General features: G+C 41.1%; 1 protein-coding gene across 8 annotated transcripts in view; it reads left to right on the top strand.

The window, feature by feature from the left end:
* tns1b (tensin 1b) overlaps positions 1-13,897 on the top strand; it is a 95,929-nt gene that overhangs the window by 52,925 nt on the left and 29,107 nt on the right. For all 8 annotated transcript variants that reach the window (XM_079277132.1, XM_079277135.1, XM_079277133.1 and 5 more), the window contains 4 exons: positions 1,215-1,290; positions 3,369-3,498; positions 3,897-3,962; positions 4,306-4,422. In XM_079277132.1, the coding sequence (XP_079133258.1) occupies positions 1,215-1,290; positions 3,369-3,498; positions 3,897-3,962; positions 4,306-4,422 (389 nt within the window). The remainder of the gene's footprint in view (positions 1-1,214; positions 1,291-3,368; positions 3,499-3,896; positions 3,963-4,305; positions 4,423-13,897) is intronic.

Genomic DNA, 13,897 nt, shown 5'->3' with positions numbered 1-13,897 from the left:
CCACACCTAAAAGCATTTTTATTTGAAATATAACAGACGCAGCTTATTATTCACTCTGATATTAAAAACAGCTTATTCCTGTCTGAAAGAACATGCATGCAAAATGTCCGATCATGCAGTTTCTACAGCTAAAAGTGCAATTTGTATACTTGACGAGCATTTTTAACCTTAAAGTTACTGTGAGGAACTTTAAACTAGTCATGAAACTGTATGACCTCAATATATAAACAAAACCATCAGCGAGAAGTTGTTGTTTTTCTATATAGTTATTCTTAATGCTGGTCATTGGTGCCACCGGGTCAGATTCTGGCAGTTTCAGCTAAAATTGTGCAGGTTCATCAGACACTCCTTCGGCTCACTAATTTGCAGTCATGTTTCTGGCCACCCAATGAATGAAAGTCCAATATTCACTTTCCTTTTAGCTCTGTTGGTCTCCTCCAACTCCTGAGGGAGTGCTGCATGCTCCATGTAGAAACAAGGTTAATAAGAGCAGAGTTTGTGGGCCAGAACACCAAAACAGTGAGCTGAAAGACGCTAAAATGCTTCAAAGAGCTCAACAACCAACACCTTTTACATTACACGTACTCATTTTAACCATTGCTACTGTATAATACACCAGTGCAGCTTTAAACTCCCTGATCCCTTTGTCCTGCCTATACCTAATTACCCCCCCCCCCCCTATTTGAACTGTTATGAAGTATTTTAAAGTCAGCTCTGTAAATAGCAAAGCCTGCTGGCGTGGGACTGTTTGGGGACTGTCCATTCTTACAATAGTGCCAATATCATAAAAACATTCACAGCATACACCATAACTAAGTGTGACACAATCAGTGCACATGTACTTCCCGACTGGCAGCCGCTTAAAGCCCCAGCTCACATTGCTCCCCACCTTCTCTCATGTGCTCTCTATTAACACTCCCTTTGATCCTACTTTTCCAGTTAGACAATCGCGTAGACACTAATACCCAAAATTAGCCCGGCGCTGGTCAGCGGTTACGCTCTACGGTGGCCACTGTTAAAGCAAACGGGGGATTGTTAGTAGACGATGTAGATCACACGGGCACGCTGATACCCAGACAAGCAGCATCAAAGAGAAGGTAGACCGTAAGCCGACGCAATGGAGCGATGTCGGATTGTGCCGTGGTCGTCTTTACAAGCAGTACTGATGAAGGCAGGCTTGTTGTCTGACACGTTGTGTATTTTTCCTATTGCAGTAATGTTCAGGGTGACAGCCAGACCAGCATCTGCATCACCATTGAACCTGGTCTTCTTCTGAAAGGGGACATCTTGGTAAGAATGGCACAGACACACTACATTAAAACGACACCAAATAAGAGCTTACTTGTGTGGATCTCATTTCAACTAGTAAACAAGAAACCGGAAAGATTTTTGTCTTACGTTAACGTCTGTGTGAAGCCGATAACAGAGACAGTTTATTGTCTTGCTTTTTTTCCAGTGTCATTTTTTCCAATCCTGACGTTGGGTGTATGTACTGAATGCATATGCTGCAGCAGTTTATGGTGTCCATTCATAGAAGAAATAGGGCCATAAAAACCTGGGGGAAGACGGCTTGGACCGGGTCCTATACCTCACTTTATAGACCCTCATTAGCACACAATATGTTTGCTGGAAACTATGACATCAAAATGGCAATGTACTTCACTGTACTTCCTTTCCAACTGCGTCTGGGATACACAGGGTGCTTTTCTTTACCATGACATAATCATCAAGTGTGGTTATTTTCTGTTCTTTGTGAGAGATATTTTGGGGATTTTTTTAAAACTGATTTTTAAAAGTGAAGAAGGGATATGCTCAATAAAGTCCCTGTGACTTATTTTGATTTTAGTTCAAGCAGAAGAACTGCAGACCTCAGCAAAGTTTCTGCTTCTGCTGTCATTCAGGCCGTGATGCTATCCATGAGATGTCCCCGGGGCTCACGATTTCAGCACAGAGAATTTCAAAGGGGCACTTACTGTATGCCCAAGGCCGTTTGGTTTTGGCCCCTGTAGAGCTGAGCTCATATCTCATCCTTTATTTAAGACGGACTAATGGATTCAGCTGACTGCATCCGCGGACCGAGCCGTGGTGATGCTCGTTATTATTCAGATAACACAGGGAATGTGAGCTCTGGCCTTATGGCCGAATGGGAGCGACATCAGTCAGCACGGAGTGTGCTTCTGCATTTAAAACTAGCTCTGGTATGTGGTTGAGGGAATGAGTTATGGATAATATGACTGCCCAAAAAATGATTCATTACTGACTGGTTAGATTTTTAAAAAAGAAGATAATCACAGAGGAAAATCGTTTTAAAGATGATTCAAAGTCTTCAGGTTTTGGCTGTTTGCGTCTGTGTTGTCCGTCCTTTTAATTCACAGTTCAGATTCAAGTTGGCAAAAAGTTAGGAACTTAACTTTTCATTGAACATTACAGATTATTTACGTTGGGGTGGAAAGGGCTTTGGTTAGTTTTAAGCCTGTGTGTGAACATGAATGCAACATGTAAGCTTAAAATGAATGTTTTCCTTCTTTTTGTTCTCAAACTTGGCTCAGCAGCATCGTGCTCCCCGTGAAACGGACCCCTCGGTGGGAGGTTTGCCAGATCCCCAGTTAGTCCCCACTGAGCCACAGGATATTCTTTTTTGCCTTCCTCTCATCCTCAATCCTTAATGTACTTGTTTGGATTTTGGGGACCGTATATGTTTTGGTCTAATACGGCCCCACAAGTAGAAATTAGTTTTGTTTAACGCAAGTCAGTCCCACCTTTCTCAAAGTCATATTTCACTTTAGTTTTTAGCTGCTGTTGATTTCCTGCAATTGCCATTCCTCGTTATACTATCGTCAATTCTATGTAATTATATCATTTAAAAAAATTCTTTACAGCTGCAGTTTGTGAGCTGGAAATAGTTTGAGTTGAGGGATATTCCTCTAGTCTAGTACCTGTAACTGTGAGGTCCTTGTAAAAAAACAGGTCCAGGCTGCCCATCAGGAAACAGCAGGAGGGAGACACCAGATTTTCCTGTGTGTGGTTTTAGTGTTGCTCTTAAAGCTTGTGGAGAGGCCATACATTACGAGGGATATAAATAAATATATATAAAGTCTTAAATGCTTCATTTCATATTTTTTTCAGCTCAGCGATTCAGCTCTTGGAATTGATTTCATCTTGCAGTTTTATTTTTTGCTGAAAACCTTTTTTTTTTTTTGTCTTATCAGAGTTAACACCTAGAATGGTTATTTATGTGATAGTCAGTGTACCCTAACTGCTATCCCACCCTAATAAACGGGTCTGTTGAGTTCTGGTGGTGCTGCTTGGTGCAATGCTGCTGCTGTACAGTGTTGTTTGAAGCTCCTCTGATGGTTCTCACCCTCCAGCTCAAGTGCTACCACAAGCGCTACCGTAGCCCGTGCAGAGACGTGATTTTCCGGGTGCAGTTTCACACCTGCGCTGTTCACGACCTGGGGATTGTGTTTGGGAAAGACGAGCTTGATGAGACATTCAAAGGTAAGACATTTGGGACAAAGTCCTCTGAATGTCCAAAATGGACCTTTTGAAATTTTACCCCATTGTTATCTCCGCCAGGAGATAATGAAATGGGTCATGTGTGTGTGTGTGTGTGTGTGTGTGTGTGCATCTCTGTGTCTGTCCATGGCTAATCTCCCATACTGCTGCTCCAAACTGAATGATATTTTGTGTGCTCATTTATGGCTGCATGCTCAAGTACCTCTTGTGGTTGCAGTGACTCATGCAGTGACTTCATTTGCCTTTTTGAGATTGCCTTTAATTAACTGCTGACTCCCCACTCACTACACTTAATGATGTATTCAATGGATGGATTGGATTTTTAATCATTTTGGTGTAAACTTAAGATTCATGTTCCCTTTTTTATTCTATTTGTGCAGATGATAGGTTTCCAGAATATGGAAAAGTGGAGTTTATTTTCTCCTTTGGACCAGAGAAAATACATGGTAAGAATAAATGTTTCTGTTTTATTGGTATACGGGATGTTTTTCCGAACATTATACTTCACCTGCATACTTATGTTCAGGGCATTTTGCCTTTATTTGGCAGTATATTGATGCCCTGCACATTCATCATTCTAATTCTGCCTCTCACTCAAATCTGTTATCAAACAAAGTGAACAACTTGAAAAGGAAACAATCATATGAACCTATACATTTGAATTGAACTTTAAAGAAGTAATCTATCGACTCTTCATTCATTTGATATAAATGATCTTTTTTTTCTCTCTCTCTCGTGATTTAAAGACATTCACATGTTCCGCTCTGTCTCTTTGTACTTCGGGTCAAGGTGTGGATCAGCTGGAAAACGGGCCGAGCGTCTCGGTTGACTACAACACACAAGACACCCTGATCCGCTGGGACTCCTACGAAAACTTCAATCAGAATTGTGAGGACACCACAGACGGTAAGCGCAGCTGGGTTATAGATTGTATTTCGCATTAAACTCCACAGATGCTGTCCTTTTTGTACTTCACCGGGTCAAGCTTGGCACAGACACTGCCAGAGTTGAGTCCAAACATTCAACGAAAAACCATGTCCACACTAAAAGCTGTGTTAGATGTACAATCTTAGAGATTCGTCTTTCACTTGTGATTCATGAAGGAGATGGACGGGGTAGTGACTTTTTCACCTCATTGCACACAGCGTAATTCAAATTGAATACGTTTGTAGTGTCTGTCACCACCCCCCCTCGTGTGTTGTCAAGTTAACAAGGTGTTAATGTTTACAGCCATGGCCACATTACGCTCACAGTAATTTCCCCACAGCTTATTTAAAGTAAGTAAATGATCACATTGTGTATCTGCATGTGACCCATTACCACTGGATTACTTGGAACAGTTTTGTCATTTTGTGGCAATTCTCAGCGAGCAAACCTCAGTCGGAGTGAATTGCCAACAACAGGCTGCTCAAGCCCTCTTCATTAGCTGGTCGGTATCAGTGAGTAGATTGTGTCTTCAAGTGTATTTTTTGTGAAATACTCCTGAATGAACTTCTTGGTGAAAGGTCGCTATACATGAATGTTATGTAAACGGTACATGTGACTGTAGAAATTAACTTTAATGTGGTTGAGAAGATGCTGGGATCCTTTTTTAGTTACACACACACACACACACACACTCTCACATAAACGGCATGTAACCGGCATGAAATCATGACCGCAGAGAAGCCAAAGGCCCTGTGGGGACTGAGCGGGTTGCGAGACATTCCTGGGTTCAGCCACAGGCATGGACAGGGCCTTCCTTTTCGAGGGTGCAGTGGTCACTCTGTGACCAAAGTGCTCCGTTCTCTGCCACCCAAAAAAGGAAGCAATGCTACGCCCTTAGCGATAGCAGCGAGCCTGTTGTTTGATCGTTGGGATGGTCAGCTTGTTTTTTTTAAGCACTGCAATAACTTTTCTCCTGATATTCATTGGTAATTGTGTTATTTCTTGGTTCTGTATTACATCACCATTGATATTTGTGATACATATATTGATTTATTTTCCAGTTCTTGTCCGGCACCTGCAAAATGATAATTTTGCAACAGTTGCAATGCAACTGCAATATAGAGCATGTTTTTAATGAAGTGAAAAGTGAGCAGTGTCTGCACGTTAAAGGACAATTCACAAAATGACAGTACTTTCTTTCTGAAGAGGGCTGTTTGATGTCCTTGATTCCCCCCCAACCTTGTTTTGGTTGGTCTGCCAGATAGCCAAAGGTCAAAGGTTACTTGGCTACCTTCTATCACTGCCCATAAAGTGTCTTGGCGGCAGCTTGAAATAGGCCTTGCTAAAATAGAATAGGTGTAAGTCTCCTCTCATTCTGTTTCAGTGGAGGTGAGTGTGTGTGTGTGTGTGTGTGTGTGTGTGTGTGTGTGTGTGTGCGTACACGTATCTTAGTACGCCTATCATATGATGGTGACAGTGTGGTCATCGCTTAATTTGACTTGGATGGCATCACACACATACCGGTATATAAACGTAATAATAGCTTTAGACATGAGCAGAAATGCCTGATAAGCATAAGCAAGAGCACTTACGCAAACATACATAATCACAAGCTCCTATTTAGCTGCTTGAGACTCGGCGTTCTCGATGAGGATTAAAATGTGTCCGGTAAGTAGGCTGTAGGCCTGATACAGACTGATACACTGTTAAAGTGGGTCCCTCTCACAGAAACAAGAGAGAAAGGGTTTCCACTGTCATTTGGCTTCACACTTGTTGGTGCTGAATAAGCACTGAGTGGCTTTTTGAGGCAAAAGGGAAAACAGGAGAGGACCTTTACAAGTGTTAGTTAGGAACAAAAGGTATTGTTGTTTTGGGGTTTGCAGTTTGTCAGGGATGCAGTTGCTTTCCCGAGGAAGGCGTTAGGCAACAACATTTTTCTTCTTCTTTGGTTGTCTAGCCATTGCATGGAGCTTGAAATTATAGGACCAATGTTTTATTGGGCTAAACATTGGGTCAGTGATGTCTGGATGTTGGTTTCCAAAGATTGATGTCGACTCGCATTGTGTTTATTCCGTGAAAACAGCTACAGCTGCTGTGGGTGGCTTTCACCTTTACACAAACACAACAAGGAAATCAAACTTTACAAAAAACAGAAAACATTACACTTACTTTAGCAAGCAATGGTAGTTATCTATGAAAGGTATATCTCTAATGAGAGTTGTCAAACAAGTCATCAAACAAGGATGCACTTAGTCCTTATGATCTCATGCTGCTTGGCGGGAAGGACCTCTCCACCCTTTGTTACCTTTTTGACTTGTATTTTTGCATTTTTTCTGACCTTATAGTTGTCTAATCACCAATCTAAAGTGTTGTGCCATGGTCCATGACTCTGTCTAAGGCTGCAGTCTGACAAATATTTCTGCATAACAAAAAACTAAGGTGCATCAGATGAAGAAATACCTAAAAATGTCGTGTTTTTGGGGTTGTCCATCCATGTGAACTGCAACTTGACTGGTTGGCTGGCTGGTTTTTAGTGTTATCGTCGAACTAGCAGCCTATCTGAGGACATGGCATGACACAATTGGATTTAGTTCAGGTAAAGCAGGTGACTGGCATCAGCAGCTTCATTCAGGCATCACCGGCTCATTTATATGCTGTTTGGCTACCAGCTGACTAGTAACATCCAATCATATTCAAGGCGGTTGAGAAAGGTTGGGAGGTTGAATTTTTTTTATTTTTTATGAGAGGATATTGATAGTCATTCGGGGAATAACAAACCCTTGTGTTTGTGTTTAACATTCAGTCCCAGTGATAGACTCAGCTGGCCAACCCACTGCATTTCTGGAATAGTGGGATGAGGATGAGACAGAAAAACAAACTGTGAGACATATTAGACAAATTATAGGGGGGAGGGGGGGGGGGTAATTTAGACATATTTCACAAAATGGAGAGATACAAATACAATAATTCTCTCAATATTTAATCACACAAAAAGAGTTATTTCCTGGGCAGGGACATTTTCCAGTGATGATGATTTTTCAGAAATCATTTTTATCAAGAAACATTTTTCTTACAAATATATATATATATATATATATATATATTTATATATATAAAATAATATCATTTATATCAGTAATGTTAGCTGTGTTTTGTAAAGAACCTCTTCATTAGGATTAGGATTTGGCCGAGGGAAAAACACAACAGAAATAGCACAACCGCAGTCAGTGTTTTGACATTTCTAAACCTCATTTCCCCTCTGGTTCTGAACATAGTTTCATCATCTGGTCAAACCTTTGGCCGTGTTCAATCGTAAAGAAAATACTACTTTTCCTCTTGTCTTCAAGTTCTAAGAGTTTCTCTCTCTCCCCAGAATCTCTCTCTCTCTCTCTCCTCTGAGGAGTCGGAGGAGTTAAAGGCAGACTGCAGCTCTTTTGTGCACACATTCACAGGAGGAGGAGTGACGGAGAATGTCAGTGTGGGTTTGTGCATGCTGCCGCTCAGCACAGACGGACAGTTTCTAAGGGGTTATATGGTCAAGTTGTGTCCAGCATTTGGTCAATGTCCCTTCAGCATGAGGTAGCTGACGCATTTTCTCAAGCTTTGACAGCTGTAGAAGAGCTGTCCTCTGCTCCTTATAACGCCGGAGAGAAAGGTTGTCACAAATCCAGCGGCTGACGTCCTTCACAACATGTGAGTAGGATTCTCAGTACTTTCGTATGAGTAGTTATTTGCAGCAAACCATAAACCAGATTTTTTCTGACTGACATTAGGTTGTCGATTATCCAAACACTTGGTGACATTCGGTTTTATATGTTAATCTCTTTTTAATGTTTCAACCATGCTCACATGGACAGCAACTCTTTGAAGTACAACATGTTGTAGCTGCAACATGAAAATGAAATGAGATTTGCAGCAGTCTTGAAATTTTGATTCTAAATAAAGCCCTGATGAAACAAGGGCTATAATTAATCTTGCACACTCTACTGTACATTTTTAGGTTATTTTAATATTATCTTAAAAGGCATATATATATATATATATATATATATATATATATATATATATATATATATATATATATATATATATATATTACTGCAATAGAAAACATTGTACATGTCATTCTCATAAAATTCCAAAACTACATCACAGATGTAGACCATATATATAGTATAGCGCATTATCATCAGGCAGCATCCTCTGGTTCTGAAAAGTGAAGCCAATGCTGAAGTACCTTAAAATTGCATTTTTTCTAATGGCCATCAGGGGGCGACTCCCTGTCAGATTGTGCAGTCAATTGGTAGTTTCAATACTTATTTTTTTCTCCATAAATTTACCGTAAAGTAAAATCGACAAAGCGGCATATGCTTTAGGCCATGGCTAACTTGTGATTGAAAGGCTGCTACCATTGCGTAGTTCAGCCTGGGAGTTGTCCGTGTTTCATCTGAGGACTTAAATCCTTTCTCAGTGTGTTCTCAGTTCATAAAGGTCAATTTGGACATTTCGTTAAAAAATATAAAAAAACTATGGTTGTCATTTAACTCTACATAAAGTGATTTGATCTCTGTGAAATGAAGTTTTCAGACGCTGTCGACAAAACGTTTCAAGTCCCCTTGAAGTCTGTAAGCTCATTTTCTGATAAGTTACTGTTTATCCAGGGTCCAAGAAGCATTTCCTCGTGTCCAGACAAGGCAGCCCAGGTGTGTGTGTGTGTGTGTGTGTGTGTGTGTGTGTGCGCGCGTATGTCTTTGTGTTGTTTATCACTTTCTCACCAGGAGGTTAAGGCTTCCTCTTTGATCCCAGACACATTAGTCAGAGGGAGATGTCTGTATTCTGTCCCCACAGTTTTAACTGATTCAACAGAAGGGATGAGTTGGCCATGCCTGTCCCGTTGGGCGCAGACTACTTGTTTTTACATTCCTGTAGCAAGAGAGAGGGGCTCAAAGGAGTCAAGTCACATATTTAAGTCTGTATTTGTGTTGCCTGCTGAGTTACAGACAGTGGTGGGGGTGGGGGCGGTTACACAATCTCGGTGGAGATAGAAGTTGATGCAACGGAATGATATCATCGCTCAGGATGTTTTGACCCAACGGATGACTGCGATTCAAATGGTCCGTTTGCCCAAGAGTAGTTCAAGAGCCAGGTGAGCAGTGAATCACCACAGACAGCAGTGAAATATAGCCATTACCAAATCTAAATGAATGCGCTGTTGACTAAATACTGTTGCCAACACTGAATATTTTCTGTTCATTAAGTGTTTGACTTCATCTCGTTCTTCGGCTGCTCTCAGCTTAGAATAATTATCGAAATATTAATTTGAAGTTCATCAATTCAAATGTCGCCATAGCCCTCAAGACTTGTCTTATCTTTGTATGATGGTGAACAGATGATGATAATCATCTGACACGTAAATTGATCTGGTTGGCAAATTCCTTTTGATTGATCCCAACGAGAAGGAGGCCAGGGTCACCTGCAGAGGGGCACACTATATCTGGAGTCAGCGTCTTGCTACTGGGATAACGTGAATCCATCCTGCTGATGTTGTTACTGTTCCAGATGAGTTGTGTCATGATTAAATGAACTGTCTGTGTGAATTGAACATCAGGCTCTGGACAGCGGCTGTCCACCTCTCATGATAACTGCTGGTCTCAAGCTCCTCACACATCTGACACTCAGATATGTGATCCCGTCGAAAAACACAGACAATGTCATTGGCCGTATAGCGTTTCTCCAAGAAGATGCAGAGGTGAGACGTCTGGTCCTTTGTGTTGGCAACAGGCCTCCATGCTATCAATCCCTCAGTCTAGTCCGAGGCTTTTGGGCGGATCAGGCTGCTTTGACTCCAAACCTTGCACAACTCTTGATTGCGTAACAGCCAAGACAGACAAATAAAGGCCTTCCAGGAAAGACTGCATTGGACACAAAGAGAGAACAAGTGCCTTGTGTTATGGAGTGTCCCCGTTTGGACCCTGGCTGCGGGGGCAGGGACAGGGCTTTCTGCTCGGCGACAGCCACAGTCTGTATACTTCTCAGACGGTTTTGATATACACAAAGCTGATTTTCACCCATGGGAAACAAGATGGTATTAATTTTTGTACTTACAGTGTGAGTATTGTAAAGATCTTTGCAGGACATGGCTAGTCCTGGGTGAGAGGGTTATCTGCTGCCCATAATGTGAGGGAACAAATGAGTTGTCTGTTACTTTCTCAAGGATACAGCTTTTGTCCAGCTGGCCAGACATTCTCTCTCCCTCTTTCTTTTTACTCCAGCCATCTTTACACAGCTGATCTGGCTAAAGCACCATAGCAAAGCAATAATTCATCATCATCACTTTCCAGAAGTGCTTCTCACAAGATCTTTTATCCCGTATTGAGATCTTTGCACCGTAGAAGGAGGTATCTCATAAGTCACTTTATCTCATTCAACAGTTAACTCGTGCTCGTGGATGAAAATGATATTCAACTATGACATTTATAAGACATGATTCACTTTCCAGGCCTAACTTTTTGAGCCTAACTGCTGTTTTGCAGTCACCTCAAGTAGACAGCAGTTGACAGTCAAAAATCCGTGCAAACATCTTTCCCACAGGTTGCTGATTGTGCTTGCTCGATGTAAGATGCTTTTGCTTCGACACCTTAATCTGTTTGTCCCTGTTTAAGTGTTTGTGCAAAGAGGACACTAGGAATCAAGTAAAAGCAAGAATAGGAGAATAAGTAGAGAGACAAAGACCAAGAGTTGCACTTCTTTTATCAGGCACCACTGTCTAGTTACGGTTGTGTTGTTGGCGTGGGGCATCCTTCTGCATGGGTCACTCGGTGTACTGAATAGACCCCTCCTGAGCCAAGGCGTGGATGGGCACAGGAGATGAACTTTACGAGCAAAGAGGGACTAAGTGTTCAGCATGAACTCAAAACACTTTTATTTGTGCTCCATTGGGAACATTGGCCTCTCCGCCCTCTTTATTATCTTTCTTTTTAAAGAGAGTGCTATTCATGCACCAACCTTCCCATGTCTTTGTCAACTTTCTTCACTTCACAAAAAGTATCGCTTGAAAAAGCTGTGTTACATTATACACATACTGGCCAAGTCCATTTATATGTGGGTTGTCCTTGCTTTTCCCTCCTCGTGAGCTGAAGTAATTCAAAACATCTCTTTTTTACCCTCTTTCATGTATTGTTTCTGTGAGACTGTTGGCATTTTGAAAAGTGAAGAATTAGAAGTCATTTGGGACAATGACACAGTTTTTATCTCTCACAGTTCGCAGTATAAAGAATACTTTTGTTACAGCTCTAATACCAGGAAGTATCTGGTGGTCAGGAGCAAGACCGGTTTGTGTCTGAAGCCTCCACCACGATGTTGATTAGCCCAAGAGCTTTCGAGAGTTGCTTTGAGGAGGATCTGCGTGAGCTATCAAGGCTTTAGGCAGTTTGAAGTGGCTCTGTCTCTGTAGTCTCTCCACATCATAGCGAGAAAAAGTTAGCCCATCAAAGCCTCTCCTCACCTCTGGAGTGAGATAGACACAACCAGCTCATGAGAACCTCTCCTCATTTGGCCCTAGAGATGTCTGTGTGTGTGTGTGTGTGTGTGTGTATGTGTGTGTTGGTTATGTCTATGTATTTGTTATTGTTTTCAGTAGTATTTGTGCTTAATATAGTCTTTGGTTATTTTATTTATTTACCAGGGACAGTGCACATTAATCAACATGTCAGTTTCCACCTCAATGTAAATTTGCAAAACATTGAGAGTTTGTAACAGCCGTGCCAGAGATGAGGTAGTATGAATTACTCGTGATTGCAGGTTTGGTTTGCTTTAAGCCATCTCTTTAGTTTTTGTTTAAAGGTTGGGTAATTAGGGCTTTCTCTGAACTCAATAGAAAGACTGTTGCAGTAGTGGGTGGCTCTGGCAGAGAAGAGTGTTTTCCCAGCTAAGTCTGTGTACAACACAGTCCCCTCTGGTATTTGCCCTTGTTACCCTGCCGCCACCATCCTTTCGCATTATGAACTCATTCAGTGTGGGAGGTGAAGCAAGCATCTGCAAAATGTTTAGAACTATCACAGTTAAGTAGATTTTGCTTTTTGAGCCTTTCGGTCAAGTGTTTTTAGTGTCTGTTTGTAAAAGGCACTTGTAAATGGCTTTCAGAGTTGTCGTGCTTGCTTGTGGCCGGCTTGTAAAGCAGTATGTTATGTGGGAGGAGATCGTAGCATGCATAAAGAGTTTGGCTGCCTCTGTTGTATGGTTTTATATGCCTAAAGTCAGCCATGTTAGATTTGGTAGTACCGGCTACCTTTTTAGCATGTTTTTTAAATGACAGATTAGAATCTAGGATGATATTTAAAATTGGACTTTTCTCCTTTAATAAAAACATCAGGTTGGTGAGTCTCTTTGGGCTTCCTTGAAAGAACATACAGACATTTATGTTTATGTTCAGGTGTGAACATCAGTTGCTCAACAAATCTGATACATGGCTGCTGTTAGTTAGTTTTTAGCATATACATAAAGAACCGTGTCATCAGCATACATTTGATTGTTGGGCAGACTAAAGGCAGCTCATTAATGTACAATCAAAACAAAATAGGGCCCAGTATTCAACCCTGAGGAACACCAATGTTGCAGTTAAGATAGGTTGATTGAGTACGACAGTTTATGTTAGCACTTAAATACAAAGGCCACTATACACTGTCATATGTGATATATTCTTTTACAAATTCACTTTGTTTTCACCTTGAAAGCACATTTGTCGAATACAAATAAGAGCCTACCTATAGCCATTCCATAGTGTCGGCCAGTTTGAAGGTGAACACAACATCCATATACTGTAAATATCAATCATTATCCTCCCCTGTTCCAATCCACCCTCCATTACCTTGGCCAATGTTTGTCTGATCCTAGAGAGCTTGCACTCACACACATTGATTCAAAGTAATCTTTGATGTATATTTAATGAGCTGCAGGGCAAGTGTTCATTAGAATGGGATCCTGTACTTACATTTGACCAAGCACTTCAGGGCTATTGATGTTTGCAATTAGTAAACTGTATTTAAATGTACTGTATATTCTGGTGTGACTCTCCACTAATATTCTAAGAATTCCCATTCAAATTCTTGCATTGGCCTCATTAGCATTTAGCATGAATTCACAGTTATTTTTTCTTGCAGATTATTTGTGATTTAATTGAATTAAATACTGCAGATGAATCAGTTTGTATGACAGTTGCTTTACTTAATCTGGTCTCTGTTGATTTTGTTCATACATCAGTCTTCTCTGATCTTCACAAGTCAAATGAATCCAGCTCAGGTGATCTAATAGCCTCTTGTGTAGATCATTTACAAGGCCAGAGTATTACTTTAATAGCTGTCCTTGAGCCCTCTCACACAGTGCAGGAATGCTTTGTTGCCAAATCAATAATTCAGCCATTAACTTAGACCAAATATGGTACCAGGCTAAACTTGTA

Source organism: Melanostigma gelatinosum (genome assembly GCF_949748355.1).
Source record: "Melanostigma gelatinosum genome assembly, chromosome: 10".
Taxonomy (NCBI): Eukaryota; Metazoa; Chordata; class Actinopteri; order Perciformes; family Zoarcidae; genus Melanostigma; species Melanostigma gelatinosum.
This window is presented reverse-complemented; position numbering and strand designations above follow the sequence as displayed.